Source organism: Astyanax mexicanus, chromosome 16, assembly GCF_023375975.1.
Source record: "Astyanax mexicanus isolate ESR-SI-001 chromosome 16, AstMex3_surface, whole genome shotgun sequence".
Classification (NCBI taxonomy): Eukaryota; Metazoa; Chordata; class Actinopteri; order Characiformes; family Acestrorhamphidae; genus Astyanax; species Astyanax mexicanus.
Window position 1 is genome coordinate 36,519,201 of NC_064423.1, and position 20,857 is coordinate 36,540,057.

Sequence of the window (20,857 nt, forward strand, 5' to 3'; positions counted from 1 at the left end):
TCTCTCCACAGTCTTTCTCCCTCCTCTGGTCTCTACTGCACAGACTCGGGTTTCAGGATCGCCAACATGGCGGAAAATTTTGGCTCCATTTTCATTGAATGAATGGGAGCGGCGACATGGCGTCCATCTTTTTTACAGTCTCTGGTCTTTACTATCCAGAAAAGACTATTAGATTACTTCTAGATTTTGGACAAATGCTGTGAACTGCCCACTTAATCCCCAACTCCCCAACTCCCCAATTCAAGTCATCCAAAATAATTTGATGGAGCTCCATCATTCCAGAGAACACAATTCCAATGCTGGGGCTTTATCCATCATATTTCGACACACCCACAAGCTTGGTGTGTGTATACATTTGCACATCTGTGTCTCCCATGGATATAACTTAAAATAGCTGATTGCATTCGTTAGAAGGCACAGCCACTGACATTTAGAAGCAATTTTGTTTTGTTTAGTTATTGACGAACGTTGTTTAAATGCCCAGAGATTGTCTTTTTCCCCTGAGCTTCAGTGATGAGAGGTTACATTATCAATAGCTAATGTTGTGTTGTTTTAAATGTGTTTGTGTCTTTGCATGAAATATAATTTTAAAGAGATCACTTCCTGTTAATACAAAACAGGTTAATACATTGATATTCTTTCTTCTTACCTGCCAAACCAAACCTGCACTATTATGATTAGTATATAGTATATACCTTATAGTATTCATGTGTAATATGCAACTGGGACTCATGCTCTTTTCTTGCTAACAAAAAAGTATTTTGTTACACATAACAGAGTAACTGATTATTTTGAAGTGGTCTCTTATTTTGTACCAGATATATATATATATATATATATATCTGGTATATTGGGGTTTTATTGTATAAACTTCTCTCCAAACATTTCCTATAAACATTTTGTCATTTAGGGCATTTATTTGCATAAAATAAGAAATTGTCAAAAAAATGAAAAAGGTACAGAGCTTTTAGACCTTAAATTATGCAAAGAAAACAAATTCGTATTCATTTGGAAAGAACAATTCTCATGTTTTAGGAGTTCAGAAATAACCCTAAATAACCCTGGTTTTAAATTACAGTTTTCATGCATCTTGGCATGTTCTCCTCCACCAGTCTTACACACTGCTTTTAGATATTTTTATGCCGCTGCTGGTGCAAAAATTCAAGCAGTTCAGCTTGGTTTAAGTGGTCTCTTTTTTTTTCTTTTTTTACAGACTTGTTTATATAGATGCCACAAAAAAGTGCATTTCTACTGTATTATATGCAATCAAGCAAAACTATAATTCTGATATTAGTCTGGAATGTCTTGTTTTGCTGCATATTGTTTATTTTTTGTTTCATATTTTAGTATTAACATCACTATCATTATCCAAAGCACCATCTTCAGCTTTCTGAGCATCTTTCACTCACCTCACTCGCTTTTATCTCTCTTCAACCACCCATACTCTCACTAGCCCCGCCCATCTGTACTCTGATTGGAGAATATCTTGTGAGTAGCTAATCCTAGCGTGGGGGGGCGGGGTTTCAAAGACAATCTCGGGCTAATGGGGTGGAATATGGGTGGGAAAAGAAATATCAACAATTTTTCTCTCTCTCTCTCTTCCCCATTCTCTCTCTCTCTCTCTCTCTCTCTCTCTCTCTCTCTCTCTCTCTCTCTCTTTCCCATTCTCTCTCTCTCTCTCTCTCTCTCTCTCTCTCTCTCTCTCTCTCTCTCTCTCTCTCTCTCCACCCATCCTTCCCTCTCCTGCTCTTCCTCTGCTCTCAGCTGCACATCAGTTTGGGAAATAATATTTGTAGCAGGCGCAGCCGGAGGAAACACACTGGAAACACTGGGGAAACAAGTGCGCCAGGGAAACAGGTAAGAGGCGCGAGCGCTCTGGAGCTGCGGGCTCGTGAGTTCAGCGTGTTTATTATCGTTTTTGACGGTGAAGTGATGAGTCTTGGTCACTGACTTTATCAGATCTGTTGCTTGCCTTTGTATGGAGGAAGCAATAAGCAGCAATTTACTGCAGCTTTTATTACTAAAATTATGATTAATAATATTATAATTAAAAATAATATTATTATGGGATGTATGTGTTTTATTGATTGGGCTTTGTGCATGTCTAAGCTTTGCCACGTGCAGCTAAAATCTTATTCAGGTTTTTCAACTTTCCACTTCTTTAGGAAGACGAGCAGTAAAGCATTCACTGTGAGCTAATAGTAATGATGATGGTGATGATGATGAAGGTGTGGGCTGGGTTCAATCATATTTTCTGAGGTTCTGTATACAGTGCAGTGTGTTGAATGTGCTGAATGGTGATGGGTGGGTTAGTAGAATGAATGAGCAAAAGATGACTAATGTTGTAGCTTTAATATCTTTTCAGTAGTTTAAATTCAGTTTCTGATTCAACTTCCGTTTAGATTAGATTAAATTCAGTCCATTTTAGGGATATAAAAAGGGATTGTCAGAAAAATTATGTTGTAAATGTACAAGCAACACTCAACCAACCATTACTGAACAAAATAGAGTTTACATGAAAACTGAACCCACATAAATTATTATGGCTTTGCTTTTGTCTAACATTTTAAAGATTGATCTCAGGGGCTTCGAGACGTCTAACAGAATAAGATGCTGTCACTTTCTGACATAATTCTGACACCAAACTCTGCTGTTTGGCATCAGCAGCCAGAGTCAGAGAGAGCACAGTTGGCTTATGCTCTCTCTGGGTGGGTACAGTAGGTGGCACACTCTCCGCACATCACTCTCATTGTGATGCTGGTTGGCACAGTCAGTTAGATGATGTATCAGATCTGGGGATCCTGCGCTTTCCTCCGAGTGCTGGCTACCCAGTGATGCTGCATCAACAGAGGTTGGAAATGAGGCTTGTTGCTTTTGTTGGGGGGGCAGTAGAACATAATAGGTGGGCATGTTGATAGTCATATTTTAAAGCCAGAGCTAATGATACTGGCTAATTTGATGCATGAAGTAAATAAATTAAAATGTTGCATGTGTCTTCAACAGAAAACGACGCATTATAGGGTTTCCTACTGCGTATACCTATTGAATGAAACATTCATGTTTAATTTGCCCTTATGTATCCATGTTTCTCATGATCACACTGACAGGACCTGTCGTACTGAACCAGAACGTCTCTGAATGAACTTCTCCAAACAGCCTGCTGCTTTTATATGACTCAAAAGAGCCAATCAGAAATAAGCAAAGAAATAATCTTCATGTTGCACAGCACAATGCTTTTTCGTGATTGGTTCAGAGATTTGTTCAGACATCATTTAAAAAAAATTGTTGCTTGGGGAGGGGGGCAAAAACTAAATTAAACTAAACTAAATCTCAGCCCCGGAGTTTTCTCCCTGCAATTGCAAATGTTTGAGGCATTGATAGTGATGGGGTACTTCATATGAACAGGCACTGAGTAAATGGAATAAAATAAAATAAAATAAAATATTAGAATTGAAAAAGGTCAATTCAATTCAGTTTCCAGTTCAAATTTACTCTATTCGACAGCAATTCATTGAGGGAAATTTCAGTTATGGTAAAAGATTTATCGAGACTTTCAGTGGACTAATGTTGTAATGATACAATCAACCCGACCTATTAAAATATTATTGTTTTTATGACAAATTAACCTAAAGCGGACATTGCAGGTTCGAATCCTGTTCATGCAGCTTGCCATCGGCTACCGGGGAGTACAGTAGATGGCGCTCTTCCCCCTCATCACTCCTAGGGTGATGTGGATCAGCACCAGGTGTCTGTGAGCTGATGAATTACATTACTAGATAGATAGATAGATAGATAGATTGAGTTGGTTGGGTAATTGACCTTGTAAATTGGGGAGAAAATGGGATAAAAATTTGAATTAAAAAAATTATCCAAAGCAGCTACATAGATTTTTAAATAAACAATAATACATTTTTATCGGACAATATCGGATAATTTGAATAAAGTGTGAACTGAATTAAATTGAAAAACAGATTATCTAAGCACTAATAAGCCTTAGTGGTAGCTTAGAATAGTTCTCTCTCTCTCTCTCTCTCTCTCTCTTTGTGTGTGTATGTGTGTATGTGTGTATTGTTTGTCGTCAATCATAAATCAGATGAGTCAGATCTTTTGTAGTTTGGTTCCTCTGGCATTTAGAAAATGTTCCAATATGTTTGATATTAACTTTAACAGCACAAATGCTGTTTATGCACAAGTTTTGAAGGTGTTTTCCCAAGGATCAGCCCCAAATCTATGTATTTAAACTTTTCTAGCTTAAAGGTGCAGTATGTAGTATTTTCCTACAGATATATTTTCTTTTAGTGACAAAGAAAGGCATTTTACAACCCATTAATTGCCTTGTACCCTCACAACCTGTTACAATGTGAGGTTCAGTGATTTATATTGTCTGGTAACATTCATTTTGTATGCCATTCATTACTCTGGTATTTTGAATAAAAAAACACTTATTGTACCTTTAACTGAACTCGATCTGGGCTCGGAGAGCTGTTCATATGCCCAGTGGTGCTGAAAGATGCAGCCTCTTTGGATCATTTGCTGCGTTTCCTATTATTTCAGGCTTTCAGGCTTTGTTTTAGTGCTTGTTGATCCGATCTCGTTCATCTTCAAGGAGATTTATGAGGGTGTACTCACTCTTTCAGGTGGTAGACACAGAGAAATGCCAGCCTGCTCTGTGTAAGAGAACAGTGCGGTTTTAATGTCAAGTGAAATAAAGGATTTGCCCGGTTAATACTGTATTAAAGTCAGTGGGTGAGCTGCACAGTGTGTGATCTCCTCTGGCTCTGGTTATAACTCCTCATATATAGTGCTTGTAGTGTAGTCATACATTTATTGAGGCGTAGATTAATCCCTCTAGGGTTCATTTCTGGTTCACTGGGAAAAAAGGCGCTTTTCATTGCTGTTGCATAGAGAAATCAGCTGAAATGACAGGCATATGATTATGGCTTACGCTTTTTTAATTTTAATAAAAATGTTATACATTGAATTTTAAAGAGATTTTAGCCACCATCAGCTGTCATTTCCATTCATCCATGCACTGAAAACATATAAATTTAAATAATTAATAGCTCCTATATTTGAGTTTTGCCTGAAGCTGTGGCTGAAAATTGATTCTGACATGTACAGTAATACAGCTCTGGAGAAAAATAGGAGATCACTTAAAAATGATGAGTTTCTTTGATTTTATCAAATTGAAAACATCTGGAATACAATCAAGAGGAGGATGATGAAGATGATCATAAGCCATCAAACTGAGCTGAACTACTTGAATTTTTGCAGCAGGAGTAAAGGCATAAAATTATCCAAAAGCAGTGTGTAAGACTGGTGGAGGAGAACATGCCAAGCTGCATGAAAACTGTGATTAAAAACAGGACAACCAGGACAAAATATTGATATTGCGATATATCTTATTTATATAGTTTTTGTTTGCAATATCTTATCTGTAGGTCAAATATCAATATGCTTATTGAAACATAGGCACTCTAAACTCCCCAAGATCCCCCCCCCCCCATCTGACTTACTAATGTTATTGCTTCATTACTCCACATGGTGGTGCTATAATCTCAGTTGAATAGGGTAAACCTGCAGTAAAGAATATTGGTTGTTAAATTCTGTGAAACTGACACCAATGAATCCATCATTCCTGGTATTTGCTTATTTAGAGGTGTTTTATGTTCTTCAGTAACACAGATACTGTGAAATATCATAGAGAATATTGAATATCGAGTATTGCTGAATTACAGTATTATGATATTTATTGTAATCGTGGACATAATGATAATATTGTATTGTAAGATGCCCTGTGCTTTTCACCCCTAGTGCAGAAGGCCAGGTCGTTTTCATAGTGTGGGTGCAATTTTAAACGATGCCAGATCACATTTGGCCTTTATTACTTTGGACAATTTAACAACCCAACATTATGTTAATGAGGTCCTGTAACCTGTAACCAACCCCTTCCACAGCCACATCACCAGACCTACAGGCGCATCTCAAAAAAAAAATAAAAAACGTACTTTATTTCAGTGATTCAGTTGAAAATGTGAAACTCATATATTATATAGATGTATTACACACAGGGTGATATATTTAAAGGATTTATTTCTTTTATTGTTGATGATTATGGCTTACAGCCAATGAAAACGCAAAAATCAGAATCTCAGAAAATTAGAATATTATATAAGACCAATTGGTACTTTTGGCAGTGTGGGCAGTGTGCCAAGTCCTGCTGAAAAATGAAATCCGTATCTCTATAAAAGTTGCCAGCAGCAGAGGGAAGCATGAAGTGCTGTAAGATTTTGTGGGAAAACAAAACTGCACTGATTTTAGACTTGATAATAAAACACAGTGGATCAACAAACCATCACTGATCATCAGTAAATTTTACATTTAATTTGTAAATCAAGGAACCAGAGTCTGGAGGAAGAGTGGAGAGACACACAGTCCATAATGCTTGAGGTCTAGTGTGAAGTTTCCACCAATCAGTGATGGTTTGGAGAGACATGTCATCTGCTGGTGTTGATCCACTGTGTTTTATTATTAAGTCTAAAGTCAGTGCAGTTTTGTTTTCAATGCAGTAAATTCTTACAGCACTTCATGCTTCCCTTTTATAGAGATGTGGATTTCATTTTCCAGCAGGACTTGGCACACTGCCCACACTGCCAAAAGTACCAATTAGTTTTATATAATATTCTAATTTTCTGAAGCTTAATGGATTAAAAGACCACTCCGTTTTCAATTTTGGAGCAAATCGCTCTTCCAAGTATGATTAAAAGTATCATCTGTAGTGGTCTGTAGTAGCTAAAGGTTCTTGCTAGTTGGTCGCTATGGTACATCAAGGTTTTTTTTTTTTTACCATTTTGTCTGCATGCTGTTGGCTAAATGTTTGGCTCAATCAAAGCTCAAACAAACACATGACACCCTTTCATTTTTCTGTCTTCACTCTACAGGTTAAATCCACTCCAGGACATCATCTCCACCCTGACATCATCCCAATGTTCTTCTGAGATCCACAAACCAGGAACCCTATGGTAGTTCAGACCAATCAAGTCCAATCAAGAGATGACCACCTCTCCTGCCTGTTTGCCCAGTCAAGGCAGTCGTCTCGGTCTCTGAATAGTTTTTTTCCTGGCTGTTCCTCAGTGAAGTGAGAGCTCTCTCCAGCCCTGTCTGCTCCCTCTGGTTGCTTTTCTTCGTCTGTACTGAGCCAGGATGAGTGAGTCACAGGAAGCGACATCTCCTGTGGCTGGCATCGGCGGTCCCGTCGCCTGTGTCACTAAAGTGGAGCTTCGTGTCTCTTGCAAGTCCCTGCTGGACCGAGACACGCTCAACAAGTCCGATCCCTGCGTAATGCTCATGGTCCAGAGCCAAGGCCAGTGGACTGAGGTAGGTTTGACCTTTTCCTCTGTAGAAAAAGTAATAGCACTAGCATTTAAACATGTGATATAATCACATTAAATCTCATGACTTTGTCCTGTAGCAAAGGTTTAAAACATATTCACATTCATTGCTCTGTAGGTAGAAGTATAGATACTAGTGTTTAAAATACTTTTAAAAAAGTTAAAGTATAAACTCAAGCTTTTTACTCTTTAAGTAAAAGTATAAAAGTACTAATTTTAAAACTACTTAAAGTATAAAAGTAAAATTGTCAAAAAAGTCAATAAAAACAAAAACTTAAGTCCTATAGTGCACTACCCCCCTCCCCAAAACACATTTTTCTAAAAGCCATAATGACTATAATGCTACAATAATAAAATGTTAATATTGATAAATGTGGAATGCACTAGGCTGTTCCCTGTTTTAGCTGCATATATGCTCATTGTAAATGAATGTGTTTATTTTAGTAGAATGTTAATATATATATTAGAGAAGCTTAGTTGGACTGGACTTCTCTGTCTGGAGTTCTCTTGAGTCTCTGCATGGATCATCTTCATACTAGACTGCATACGTCTGCTATGTTCTTGCTGGAGTGTGTGGGGGCGTTGTGGGGGGCCGTGTGCAGGTGTGATGGATCACAGTATAAACCAATAGGAAGTCGGAATGGTATATTTTTATACTTCTCTACATCCAATCACAATCAGATCTGAACCAATCAACATGTGGAAGCTCCCTTAGTCTCCTCACTAAACTGCAGTATGCGTTTGCCGCTGCAATTGTTAACACATTTGGATTCACACTTGCATTTAATTGGTTGCACAGCACAGATCCATACAGTTGCTTGGGCGTAAATGGCAAGTGCTGCATATACTGTGTTCAGTGTGAAAACAGTTTAGCATGAAGCGAAAGCAGATATTGCATTAGGTAGTAGCTGTAGTCATTACTTGGGTAATAAATCTGGCTAAACTGCACCTGAACAGCAGTTTAGCTCAAACACAAGGAGAACATTTGATATTTGGGTCACTTTCATACCTCTTTCAGGTCTCAGTCCGGTTGTTTTGATCTGCACCTGAGTGTGATTACTGATTTCACACCTGCCCAAATGAACCACACCAAGGGTACAAGCAAACCAGAGTCTGTATTAATCAAACCTACCTGGACCAGATCTACAGTATACATTATACAGTAACAAACACATAAACCTTGATTTTAGAATGAATCCAGATTCTCAGATGTGAAAACGCCCTCAGTTTGTAGTGTGTGGATAGTTTTTTTTTTTGTGAATGAATGGAGAAGAAACATTGTCACGCAGCAAGAGACAAGCCCACCCTCATTTTTCCATATCAAAGACGCGACGTTACGCGGAGCATTATCTGAGAGCACAGCTGTGGGCTGGAGACAGCTCGGCTCAGCGAGGTACGGAGGAGCTGTCTGAGGGAAGGTGTCAGGCTGAGGGATGAAATCTTAATCCCGGCTCTATTATTCCAGCAGCAGTGTCATGTAGCACATCCCGGAGAACAAAGTAAACGTCTGAGAGACGGCACTCGGCTCAACCTCGGCACAATCGCTGCGTCGCCTTTCTCGTTTTCTACAGATTCTTACAGAAAACAAAAGGAGAGAACAGTCCTCTCACACCTTCAGAGAGGGTGCTTGTAGCAGATGTATGGTGTTGTTCTAAATAAGGGGTGTCCAAACTTTTTTGTTTGGGGGCCAGCTTTTAGACTCTTTTTCCCTGTTTTTCTGCGCTAGAAATGCGCACCCTCTCCGCTTTTAGACTCTTTTGCCCCGTTTTTCTGCGCTAGAAATGCACATCCTCTCCGCTTTTAGACTCTTTTGCCCCGTTTTTCTGCGCTAGAAATGCACATCCTCTCCGCTTTTAGACTCTTTTTCCCTGTTTTTCTGCGCTAGAAATGCGCACCCTCTCCGCTTTTAGACTCTTTTGCCCCGTTTTTCTGCGCTAGAAATGCGCACCCTCTCCGCTTTTAGACTCTTTTGCCCCATTTTTCTGCGCTAGAAATGCGCACCCTCTCCTCTTTTAGACTCTTTACCCTGTTTTTCTGCTCTAGAAATGCGCACCCTCTCCGCTTTTAGACTCTTTTGCCCCGTTTTTCTGCTCTAGAAATGCGCACCCTCTCCGCTTTTAGAATCTTTGTCCCGATTTTCTGCGCTTGAAATGCGCACTCTCTCCGCTTTTAGACTCTTTGGCCCGTTTTTCTGAGCTAGAAATGCACACTCTCTCCGCTTTTAGACTCTTTGGCCCGTTTTTCTGAGCTAGAAATGCACACTCTCTCCGCTTTTAGACTCTTTTTTTCTCGTTTTTGACACCTAGCGTTCAAACTTTGAATCTCACATTATAAAAACCTGATTAACAGCAGGACAACTTTCATTCTATTTCTAAAATACCTCGCGGGCCGCTCCAAAAAAGGAAACAGGCTGCAAATGGCCCGCAGACCGTAGTTTAGACACCCCAGTTCTAAAGCAATGTAAAAAGGACTGATCATTAAATCAACAGTGTTTATACTGAATGTGCTGCAATCATATAAATATGCTGCCTCAAAAAGGTTATTTAAGCAAAGACATGCTGCACTATATAGACAAGAGTATCATGTTTCAAGTTTATAATTTGACGTAGGAATCGGGGGGGAAGTGTAGGACGTGTCCCACCCAATATCAGAAATGGCTGGAATTGTCCCCCTGCAAAAATAATACCGCAGAAAAAGCAGAAATTGTTTTAAAATAAAGTATTATTTTGAAAGCGCAAACCAAAATTTGCACCCCCGCCATGAAAAGCACCACCTCTAGGGACCAAGTTTCTAATTAAAGTTAGCTAAAGCAATCATCTCCGCTTTTATCAGGAAGACGTGGACAGTGTTGGGAAGGTACTTTTAAAATGTAATCCCTTACAGATTACTGATTACATCACTCAAAATGTAATTTGTAACGTAATCAGTTACATTACTTCAAGTGAGTAACGTAATCTGATTACTTTGGATTACTTTAAATATTGTCATTTTTTTAAGCCTGAATGAATGTAGCAACCACATATTGCATATTATTATTTTATTTTTCTTTCCAGTTAACAAATAGATAAACAAATAAAACAGCCTTTTCAATCACTCTAAAAATACTTATGAAACCATTTCATCAAACAATTTTATGAAACACTTCTATAAATTGATGATAAAACCATTTAAAACCAAACAATGTAACAACAACTGTAAGCTATCTATTTGCAGGTTTGCCACCAGTGTTAATTTTGACAACAAATTTTGATTTAGTCTTAGTCATAGTCTTGTGACGAAAATAGTATTTAGTTTTAGTCACAATTTAGTCATCTGAAATGTTTTTAGTTTTCTGAATAGTTAAATTAAAGTTTAAACAGAGCTGTAGATGCAAAAACAACTTTTAAAGGATCTAGTTTTATCTCCAGCACATCTACTGGAGCTACAGTCTATAAATGAGATCAAAACAAACATTCACACACTGTCCTGTAGAGATGCTCTCAGGATGTACTGAGAGACGTCATGAGTTAAAGTGAGAAACTGATGAGAAAGTGCTGTAAGGAACTTTACACAGACTTTTGGGTTCATAGATTCACTTATTTTATTGTTTTATTTTCGTTATATTATTGAGTTCCTTTCTGACCTGCTGCTGCTTTAACACTAGCTATATCTTTCCCACTGTGAGACTAAACAGATGATCTGATCTTAATGAGTGAGTTCTGTATCAGTTCTGTGTTTTAGTGCACTGCTGAGTTAAACACATCAGCTCATGAAATAACATCAGCATTATCATCACATTATCTTGTTTTTCGCGACGTCAAAGGAGAAATATATCGACTCTCCCCTCTCTCTCTCCCTGCTGAACACTGTCGAGTTAACTTCCAGTCGAGCTCCGTAACGACAGGTTAATTCCCGGGTTTGTAACTGAGCGCGCGGCGCTTCCGCTAAAGTAGCAGTGATTGGATCTCTTCCTAACTGGTCCCTACCTTTCACAGAACTAAATCAGTTCTGATTGGATTTCGTCCCTGCCAAACATTTTCGTCTCGTTTTTATTCGTTGACCAAAATGTCAGTTAATTTCGTCTCGTTGTGTGTGCGGAGCCGCTGTCTGCCCCTCCTCCCTGTATGTGTGTGTGCAGCGAGACGGGAGGAGGGGCAGACAGTTCCCTGTCATATCAGAGCGATTTCACACCAAAATGTTATTTGCGTTTTGTCGGTGTTGGATTGGAAGAGCAAAAATAGGAAAGTACCGCAATGTAACCCTTTTATTTTAGCAGAGTAACTGTAATCTGATTACCATTTACTGAAGCAGTAACTGTAACGGATTACAGTTACTCATAATTTGTAATCTGATTACGTAACGCCGTTACATGTAATCCGTTACTTCCCAACACTGGACGTGGATGTGCGCTCCAGAGAGATGGTGCTTTTCCTAGCGGGGGTGCAGATTTTTAATTGATACTTTTGGCAGTGTGGCCAAGTCCTGCTGGAAAATGAAATCCACATCTCCATAAAAGTTGTCAGCAGAGGTAATGATTAGTAAATTCACAGTCCAGGGAAGGCTTTCTATGAGATTTTGAAGAAACACTGCTGTGAAGATTTGATTGCATCCAGTGACGAAAGAACAAATCAATCCAAAGAACATACCATTATTTACCATCCTGACATCCTTAAAAAGGTTTTTGTTACTGAATATAATCAAATCCTGATAGTGAGGGGCAAGTTGGATGAGATATTCCATTTACAAAATTGGTGTTTAACATTCCTTGATCCACACAATGTCATATGTTTACCAGGAATAGTTAAAAGAAGGCATTACCACCCACCGTGGACAGTGCAGTTGGGCAGTTGGTAGTTATGATCGTGACCTGCAGCTTCTGGCTAGAATTGTCCATGCTAACAAATGCCAAGTGACTCGATCCAATATATTCAATGCAGGAGACCCAACACACATATCCCACAGGTCAGTGCGTCGTTCTTTAGGTTTCTTGGAATTTGGCAAAAGTCATGGGACACAGTGAATTAGTCAATCAATCAATCAATCAATCAATCAATCAATCAACCTTTATTTTTACTCGGGAAAACATTGAGGGTGACCCTCATTTACAATGTTGCCGAGCATTTATATTATAAAAAGGATTGAAAAAATTTAATAATACATTAGAAATAAAATGAAATCAAATAAAAATACAAATTTTAAATCAACATTTGATATATATATATATATATATATATATATATATACTGTATGTAAAATAGAAATTAATTATGTGATTAAATGGTTAACACTCTTTTTAAATAGTGCAAAATATCACTTCAGCAGTACTTTTTGCAGTTGAAGATTTTTTATTTATAGCTGTATGTTCATTTCTCGTTCTGCAGCCATATGTTTGCACATTTCCGCAGCTTCAGCTGAACGCAGTGTTTTGCTGCTGAGAGTCTCTCTGGGTGAATTTTGTTTAGGAGATCTGAAATTAGTTAGTTTGAATGGATATTGACTAGCCTGTCACTCGATGCTGTTGCTGTTGTGGCATAAATACCTGAAATGATTCTGCTGCCTTTTTCCCGTTTTAAAGGAAATCGTTGATGGGTAATGCAGTGACGTGAAGTATTTACTGCTTAAACGATGCTAAATCCAACCAAAGCACTTCACTTTAGCATTAAAGACACTGTAGAGCGTAGAGCACAGACAGAATGAGAAATGAGAACAGAAGCAGGAAATTAACTGTATTCGGTTTGGGGAAAAAAAAATAAAAGCAAACATGTCTTTATCATTGACCGTCAAAAAACAGAAATATTCAGTTGGAATCATATGACAAGTGTAGCTGCGAAAGATTTCATTTGCACTATTTAAATATGCCCACCTAACACACTGACACTATACTTCAAGGAACTCAAGTTCAAATCCTGGGTCATAATGCTTCGGCATCAGCAGCCGGAGTCCGAGAGAGAATGACTGGCCGTGCTCTCTCTTGTTGCTGTTGTGGCATAAATACCTGAAATGACTCTCCCGCCTTTGATTTTAGACTAAGATGGGGGGAAAAAACAGGTTTTCTTCCCTTTTAAAAGTAAATCATTGATAGGTAATGCAGTGGCGTGCAGTATTTACTGCTTAAACGGTGCTAAATCCGAACACAGCACTTTACTTTAGTGTTAAAAGACACTGTAGAGCGTAGACAGAATGAAAAATGAGAACAGAAGCAGGAAATTAACTGTATTCGGTTTGGAAACAAAAATAAAAGCAAAAATGTCTTTATTATTGACTGTCAAGAAACAGAAATATTTCATTAGAATCATATGAGAAGTGTAGATACGAAAGATTTCATTTACACTAGTTAAATATGCCCACTTAACACACTGACACTATGCTTCAAGGAACTCAAGTTTAAATCCTGGGTCATGATGCTTTGGCATCAGCAGCCAGAGTCTGAGAGAGAATGACTGACCGTGCTCTCTCATGTTGCTGTTGTGGCATAAATACCTGAAATGATTCTCCTGCCTGTGATTTCAGACTGAAATAGGGGGGGGGGGATGCAGTGGTGTGCAGTGTTTACTGCTAAAATGGTGCTAAATCCAACCACAGCATCTCACTTTAGCGTTAAAAAACACAATAGAGCACAGACAGAATGAGAAATGAGAACAGAAGAGGAAATTAACTGTATTTGGTTGGAAACAAAAATTAAAGCAAAAATGTCTTAATCATTAATGGTCAAGAGACAAGAAATATTCAGTGGCAATCATCTGAAAAGTGTAGCTGCGAAAGATTTCATTTAAACTAGTTAAGTATGCCCACTTAAGACTATGGTTCGCTAGGAACAGCATGGCAGTTCGTTTCTGTGTTATTTGTGCGATTAACACATCAGTGTTTATATTCATTACCCAGTAATTCAGTGCTAAGGAACAAATGGTTTGCATTTGTCTATGGAGAAACACCACCAGCCAAGTACAATTAAGATAGGTAGGTGTATATTAAGAACAGTTCTATTTACATTAGTTAAAAGTGATAAATACATTTCGGGGTGGATTTCAACTTTCTGGACCTGGACTACCCACCTCTGTGTGTAAGTATCTATAGGTTTACATAGGATCTCCGGGGGATTTTGCATTTTACAGAGATTCTAAGACTAGGTCAGTGGCTAAACTGCACTTGGCAGGGCATTATTACACATGTTGTAAAGTAACATATGATATTACAAAGAGCATTATTAGTGTAAAAATGTCTTTATTTTTAAATGTTGAAACTGTTGTCCGACTCGCTGCCTCACAGTGCTGTTAGCCAATCAGTGGCGATATGTTTGCATGTCCTTCACCGGACTAAAGCAGCGTTATACTTGATCACCAGCGCACTTTTTTCATAAATAATTAGCTCACATGGTATCCATTCATACTAGAGACCACAACTAGACATTTTGAGTGAAAAGATATAGATATAAAAATATAATAAATTAAACAGCTCTGTTTGCCAGGCTCACCACACTACATCATTATTTTTGTCTTATTTTTGACATGCTCATTTAATCACAGTATATTTTTTTATTAGTTGACACTACTTCTTTTTACTGTGAGACAGGTGTAAAGTCCTCTCCTGAGAGAAGTCTCGCATACTGAGAAACAGACCTCCTCAGGCAACTGTTGTTCTGATAGATTCTGCTTATTTATATTCAGCATCTTCTTATATTTGCATAAAAGTCCTGAAATATTGTGACATCATCCTGTGTTCTGTAGAACTGTGCAGGAATCAGGTGTAATGGAAGAGCGGGAGGCACACAAAGGGCCGTGTCACAAATGTGTTGTGCCGTTTCTGTGCACACAGTTCTCCTGCCTAATACGGCACTCTGCTGGGAGGCTCATTTGCATACATTATAATAGCGTACAGGTGTGATTAGGGCTGGGAGGTTAATTGAGGTAATTGATTAATTGAATTACTGTTTTTGTACAAAAGTGATAATTGAGAAATTTGTTTCAAATATGTTTATTGTGAAACATTACATTTAAAAAAAATAATTTTGTTGTAGTAAAACATGATAAAAAGTACTTACCTTTGATGAATAGCACACCTCCGCTCTCCCACAGCGTTCTGAGATCCAGAAATTTTAACAGTTTATCCAAACACAATTCAGACTGGGTGACACAGGGCATAATCTGCCCCGATAAATCACTTTTTACACTGTTATCCAGCTCAAAGTAGCTCCACACCTCCTTGCTAGAATCCGGAGAGACCACACATTTAAAACGAGGCATTAATAACTTAAACCACTAAACCACTGTTTACATCCTATAACGCTAGCTTCAGCTCCGAGTGCCGTCATCACTGTACTGATAATGGTGCCAGGAGGCAGACTATGCAGTGTCTATATATATATATACAGTACAGGCCAAAAGTCTGGACACACCTTTTCTTTTTCAATGCATTTTCTTTATTTTCATGACTATTTACATTGTAGATTCTCACTGAAGCATCAAAACTATGAATGAACACGTGGAGTTTTATGTACTTAACAAAAAAAGTGAAATAACTGAAAAAATATATATATATTCTAGTTTCTTCAAAATAGCCACCCTTTGCTCTGATTACTGCTTTGCTCACTCTTGGCATCATTCTCTTAATGAGCTTCAAGAGGTGGCCACCTGAAATGAAAAGTTTTCCAACAGTCCTGAAGGAAGGAGTTCCCAGAGGTGTTTATTAGCACTTGTTGCTCCTTTGTCTTCTTCACTCTGTGCTCCAGCTCACCCCAAACCATCTGGATTGGGTTCAGGTCCGGTGACTGTGGAGGTTCAGCTCATTTTTTGTTAAGTACATAAAACTCCACATGTGTTCATTCATAGATTTGATGCTTCAGTGAGAATCTACAATGTAAATAGTCATGAAAATAAAGAAAAGCACTGAAAAAGAGAAGGTGTGTCCAAACGTTTGGCCTGTACTATCTATCTATGTTAATGTCAGTTCAGTAATGATGAGTGACTGTTGTCTAGGTGTTGTCTTGTCGAAATTGGAAAATACAGTATAACACTACATCGAACAGCTCTAGTTGTGAGTGTGTGTGTGTATATATATATATATATATATATATATGTAACTAACAGGAAGGAGTGGCTCTCCCGTCTTTCTGTTTCAGTTATATTTTCCATACGTCTTCATTCATCTGGAGGCAGATTGATGGTAATGTTTTATACACCAGACTGAAATCAGAGAGACTCATGGGGGAAATGAGAAGCTGAGCTTTCATTTGTTTCTGGTTGGAGAGGAAACGTCTGTAAACATCACTGTAAACTGTTCATCAGTCCGGACTGATCTTCCTCCTGTTTCTCGGCGCTCTGGGAGTGGAGGGGGCTGATGCGCTGCAGCGTTCTCTTAAACTGCAGATTCAGAAAGCAGCGTGAGCTGAGATGGAAGCTGCTGAAACAAACTGAGATACAAATAAACCAAAACTCTTCAATATAACATAAAGTCCAAGGCTGCAGCCGAGGTATGCTGCGTTTCTTGGCCTCTACATTATAGAAGGCTGTTCCAAAGTAAAGGACTCTTTCTGTACAGCTGAAAAACACAGCTGTGCTGTTAACTTACAGTTTCTGAGGCTGGAAACTCTAAAGAACTTATCCTGTGCAACAGAGGCAACTCTTGCTCTTCCTTTCCTGGGGCATTCCTGATAAGTTCCAGTTTCATCATATATTTTATTTTTTGGATTGACTGACCTTCATTTCTTAAAGAATTTTATTCTTTACTTAGTTGAGTAGTTTTTACCATAATACAGATCATAACATTACTCAAATATTCACTTTTCACTGTATACCTGTAACTCTACCTCTTCACAACTTTACAACTGATGCTCTCAAACACATTAAGAGACATTCAAGTAATTAACTCTTGATGAGTTCAGCACAGCTGTTAACTGAAAGCCTGAATTCCAGGTGACTCTACCTTATAAAGCTGACTGAGAAAATCCAGCAGAGATGTGCAAAACTGTCTCTATCTACACAAAAGGTGCTACTTTGAAGAATCTAAAATATTAAAAACATATTCTGGTTTGTTTATTGTTTACTAAATAATTCCATATGTTTTTCCTCATAGTTTGGATGATTATTGAGTATTAATCAACAATGCAGAACATTTTAAAATTATATGAAAAAATACTGAATTGAAGGGGTGTCCAAACGTTTGACTTTTGTAAAATAACCTGCCAGTCCTGTTTTAGTAACTGAGACACAGTAACATATATGACACCTTTTTTTAAGATTATTTTATAGATGGCCCAATTTATCCACCAATTCAGCTTCTACTAAGCTGTATATCCCTCATCACTAGTGATGCCACAACACTAGGAGGGTGGAGACTAGCACATGCCTCCTCTGATACATGTGAAGTCAGACTCCGCCTCTTTTCCAACAGCTGCTGATGCAGCATTGCCGAGTAGCATCACAGCGCTAACGTTTGGCCGAAAGCGCAGCGATTCGGTTTTGATACATCAGCTCACAGACGCAGCCTTGTGCTGATTGTGGGGCCCACAATTAAGATATTAGGGATCTTTCTTTTGAACTTAGAACTTTTATGGTGATGCATGACTAGATAAGTTTTAGAGCTCATTTTAGCTAGCCCAGGCTTCCCTTTCTGGGAGGCCTAGAAGAGTCGTGAAATAACGCACGACATGATTCACATCACCCTTTGGAGTGATGAGGGGAAAGAGCGCCAGTTACTGTACCCACCCAGAGAGAGCAAGGCTAATTGTGCACTCTCACGGCAAGCTGCATGACAGGGATTCAAACCAGCAATCTCCCGATCATAGTGGCAGCGCCTTAGACTGCTGGACCACTTGGCGCTGTGAACACCATTGCTGGTACAGGTGTGCAAATGCACACACACAGCTTGTCTATTTCTTGAAGAAGAGAAGTACTGCCAATAGAATAGGACTATCTGTAGCAGCTATAGAATAAATGTAAACATATTGGTACCATGTCTAATCTAATGCCAGTCTTAATAGAGGGTTATAAAGCCCTAAGAATTGAGCTGTAGAGAAGTGGTGGAACTTTGTTCTCTGGAATGATGGAGCTCCATCGAATACGTTTGGATATGATGAGTTGGGGATGAGGTGGGATCGTGATCCTCCAACATTTTGAGCTCAATAACAAATGCTCTTGTCGCTGAATGCAATCAAATCCTCACAGCAGTACACTAAAGAAATCTAGTAGGAACATTTCGCTCTACAGTAGAAACAGTTACTCCAACAAAAGCTGAATAAACTCTTTTTTATAACCCCTTTTATGCTTATCTCAATACTTTTCTCCATATAGTATAGTTTAGTAGGTGTAGATCTACAGTATTAGTACAGTATATTACTGTATTATCACTATTGTACCAGTTGCAGAATTATTGATTGATTTCGGGTGTGAAGGGTTTAACTTTCATTTTCAGTGTAACACTGCTCTTTTTCCAGGCTATTGATCTTCCGTGACTCTGCCTTGAGAGAAATCATGTGGTGCAGAGTCTGGAAGGAGCCCTCTGGCATTTATTTGCTATTCTGTAGCATATTATCAATAAGCATTTACGATAGTGTCAGCATCTTGTTTCCCTGTACATAAAACATTAGCATTTTCATTATTGTTGCCCCAGGAAGTAATATTTTCTTATTTTAACTCTTTATGGGCCCGGGGTTTAGGAATATATTTACACTGATGGGCGTGGTGGTCTGGGAGTGAGGTGTGTTCAGGTAAATTTCTGCCATGTTTCTCTCTTGACGGCGGGAAATACAGGTGCAACACTGACTGATTAAAACCCTGACAACAGTCGACGGTCACCCACATAATCCTATCTTAGCCATGCAGGATGCTCACTGCATTATCAGACTTTTTACACATTCAATTAGATGTGATAGCGCTATTAGAATTGACCATTGACTGTTAGAAATCATGGATAGTGCAATGTCCATCTCTCTGTAACCCTAGAAACCAGATTTTTAAATCTTATTCAGATGACACTAACAGATAACACAGATTACACTAACGACAAACTGTGAATTCAAGGGAATGTGCTATAAACTCAATGAAGGCGGTCTGAGACGCTTGCTCTGTTAGGAACAATGGGCGGGTCTACCAAACAAGTAGGTGAGTCTGGCTCCGCCTACAGTAAACAATGTAGAATTAAATGATTGTCAGCCTTGGCTGAAACAGCACGAGGATTCCTTTGTCTTCATGCATCTATTACTGCACTACATGGAGTAGCTGAATTGTAGTCGAGCTGTCAGTCAAGCAACTAGCTGGTTATTCATGCTAATATTAATCATATGGTGTTATTCTGCTGTTGGTCGCATTAACAGACACTCTTAATAAAGTTCTTTTCATGTCTTTGATCATTAGTTGCGAAATGGCCAATGGTTTCGTTACATTTCATTGGGTGGTGTGGTGGCATAGTGGTAAGCACATTTGCTTCCCAGCACTGGGTTCTTGGGTTTAAGTCCCTGTCTGGGTGGAGTTTCCATGCTCTCCTTATGTCTGCGTGGGTTTCCTCCGTGGACTCTGATTTCCTCCCACAGTCCAAAAACATAGAGATCAGGTAAATTGGATACTCTATAATTACCAAGAAAAATGAACACGGTTTGCACTGAAGAACATAGTATTCTACGGTTCCCGTTGCAAATGAACGTTCCTTGCTAGCCGGAACCTACTTGTGATGGTGGAAACGCAGCAAACCAGTTCAAAATTAGGTTTGCGAACCATCTATCTGTGTCCAGATATTAGATTAGCACTCTGTTATGGGTAAAATGCTGTAGTGCCCAATAGGGGTGGGCGATATGGCTCTAAAATAATATCACGATATTTCAGGGTATTTTTGCGATAACTATATACTTGGCGATATAGGAAACTAAAATAATTCATTCATTTCAGGAATATAGTATAATAGTATAACAGAATAATCATAATGTGGCAAAATAAATAAAATAATATAATGCAGCAAAAAATATTGCAGAATATTTAGTGCATGCATATAAACTGCAAACTAAAACAATTATACAATAAATACACCTAAAGCTTCACAGTAAATAATAGACTACTTTTAAGACAGAACAGCCCTATTATCACGATATGGATTTTTAATATCATGATATTTGTGTATCACGATATATTGTATACGATATAATATTGCCCACCCCTAGTGCCCAATGCAGTCCTTTAGGTGGACAGTGGTTTCCGGTTGAGAGTATGCTGTGTGCTATTGGCTGCTGCTTCTCACTGGTGTGTTTGTGGATAAGGGCTGAGTGTAATTGATTGTAAAGCGTCCTTGGGTTTGTAGAAAGGCGCTATATAAGAGCGACTTCATTCATTTCTATAAAATGAAAAGGAATAGAATCAAGTCCATACTTTTCTACAGTCGCTAGTTTAACCAGAACATTAAAGCGCAGAGTGTTGGCAGCTGGAAAAATACGCTCTCACTCTCCAGAGTATTTGATCCCACAGGAGAAACAAACTGGGCTATTTGATTATTGTGGAAAAACACAC

At 38.6% G+C, this 20,857-nt stretch overlaps 2 protein-coding genes across 2 annotated transcripts in view; both read left to right on the forward strand.

The window, feature by feature from the left end:
• The window catches only part of rpl13 (ribosomal protein L13), a 127,781-nt gene that overhangs the window by 17,579 nt on the left and 89,345 nt on the right, over positions 1–20,857 (forward strand). The window lies entirely within an intron of this gene.
• cpne7 (copine VII) overlaps positions 1,727–20,857 on the forward strand; it is a 108,388-nt gene continuing 89,257 nt past the window's right edge. The window contains exons 1-2 of the mRNA XM_022670070.2: positions 1,727–1,857; positions 6,942–7,377. Of these exons, the coding sequence (XP_022525791.2) occupies positions 7,204–7,377 (174 nt within the window). The 5' untranslated portion in view covers positions 1,727–1,857; positions 6,942–7,203. The remainder of the gene's footprint in view (positions 1,858–6,941; positions 7,378–20,857) is intronic.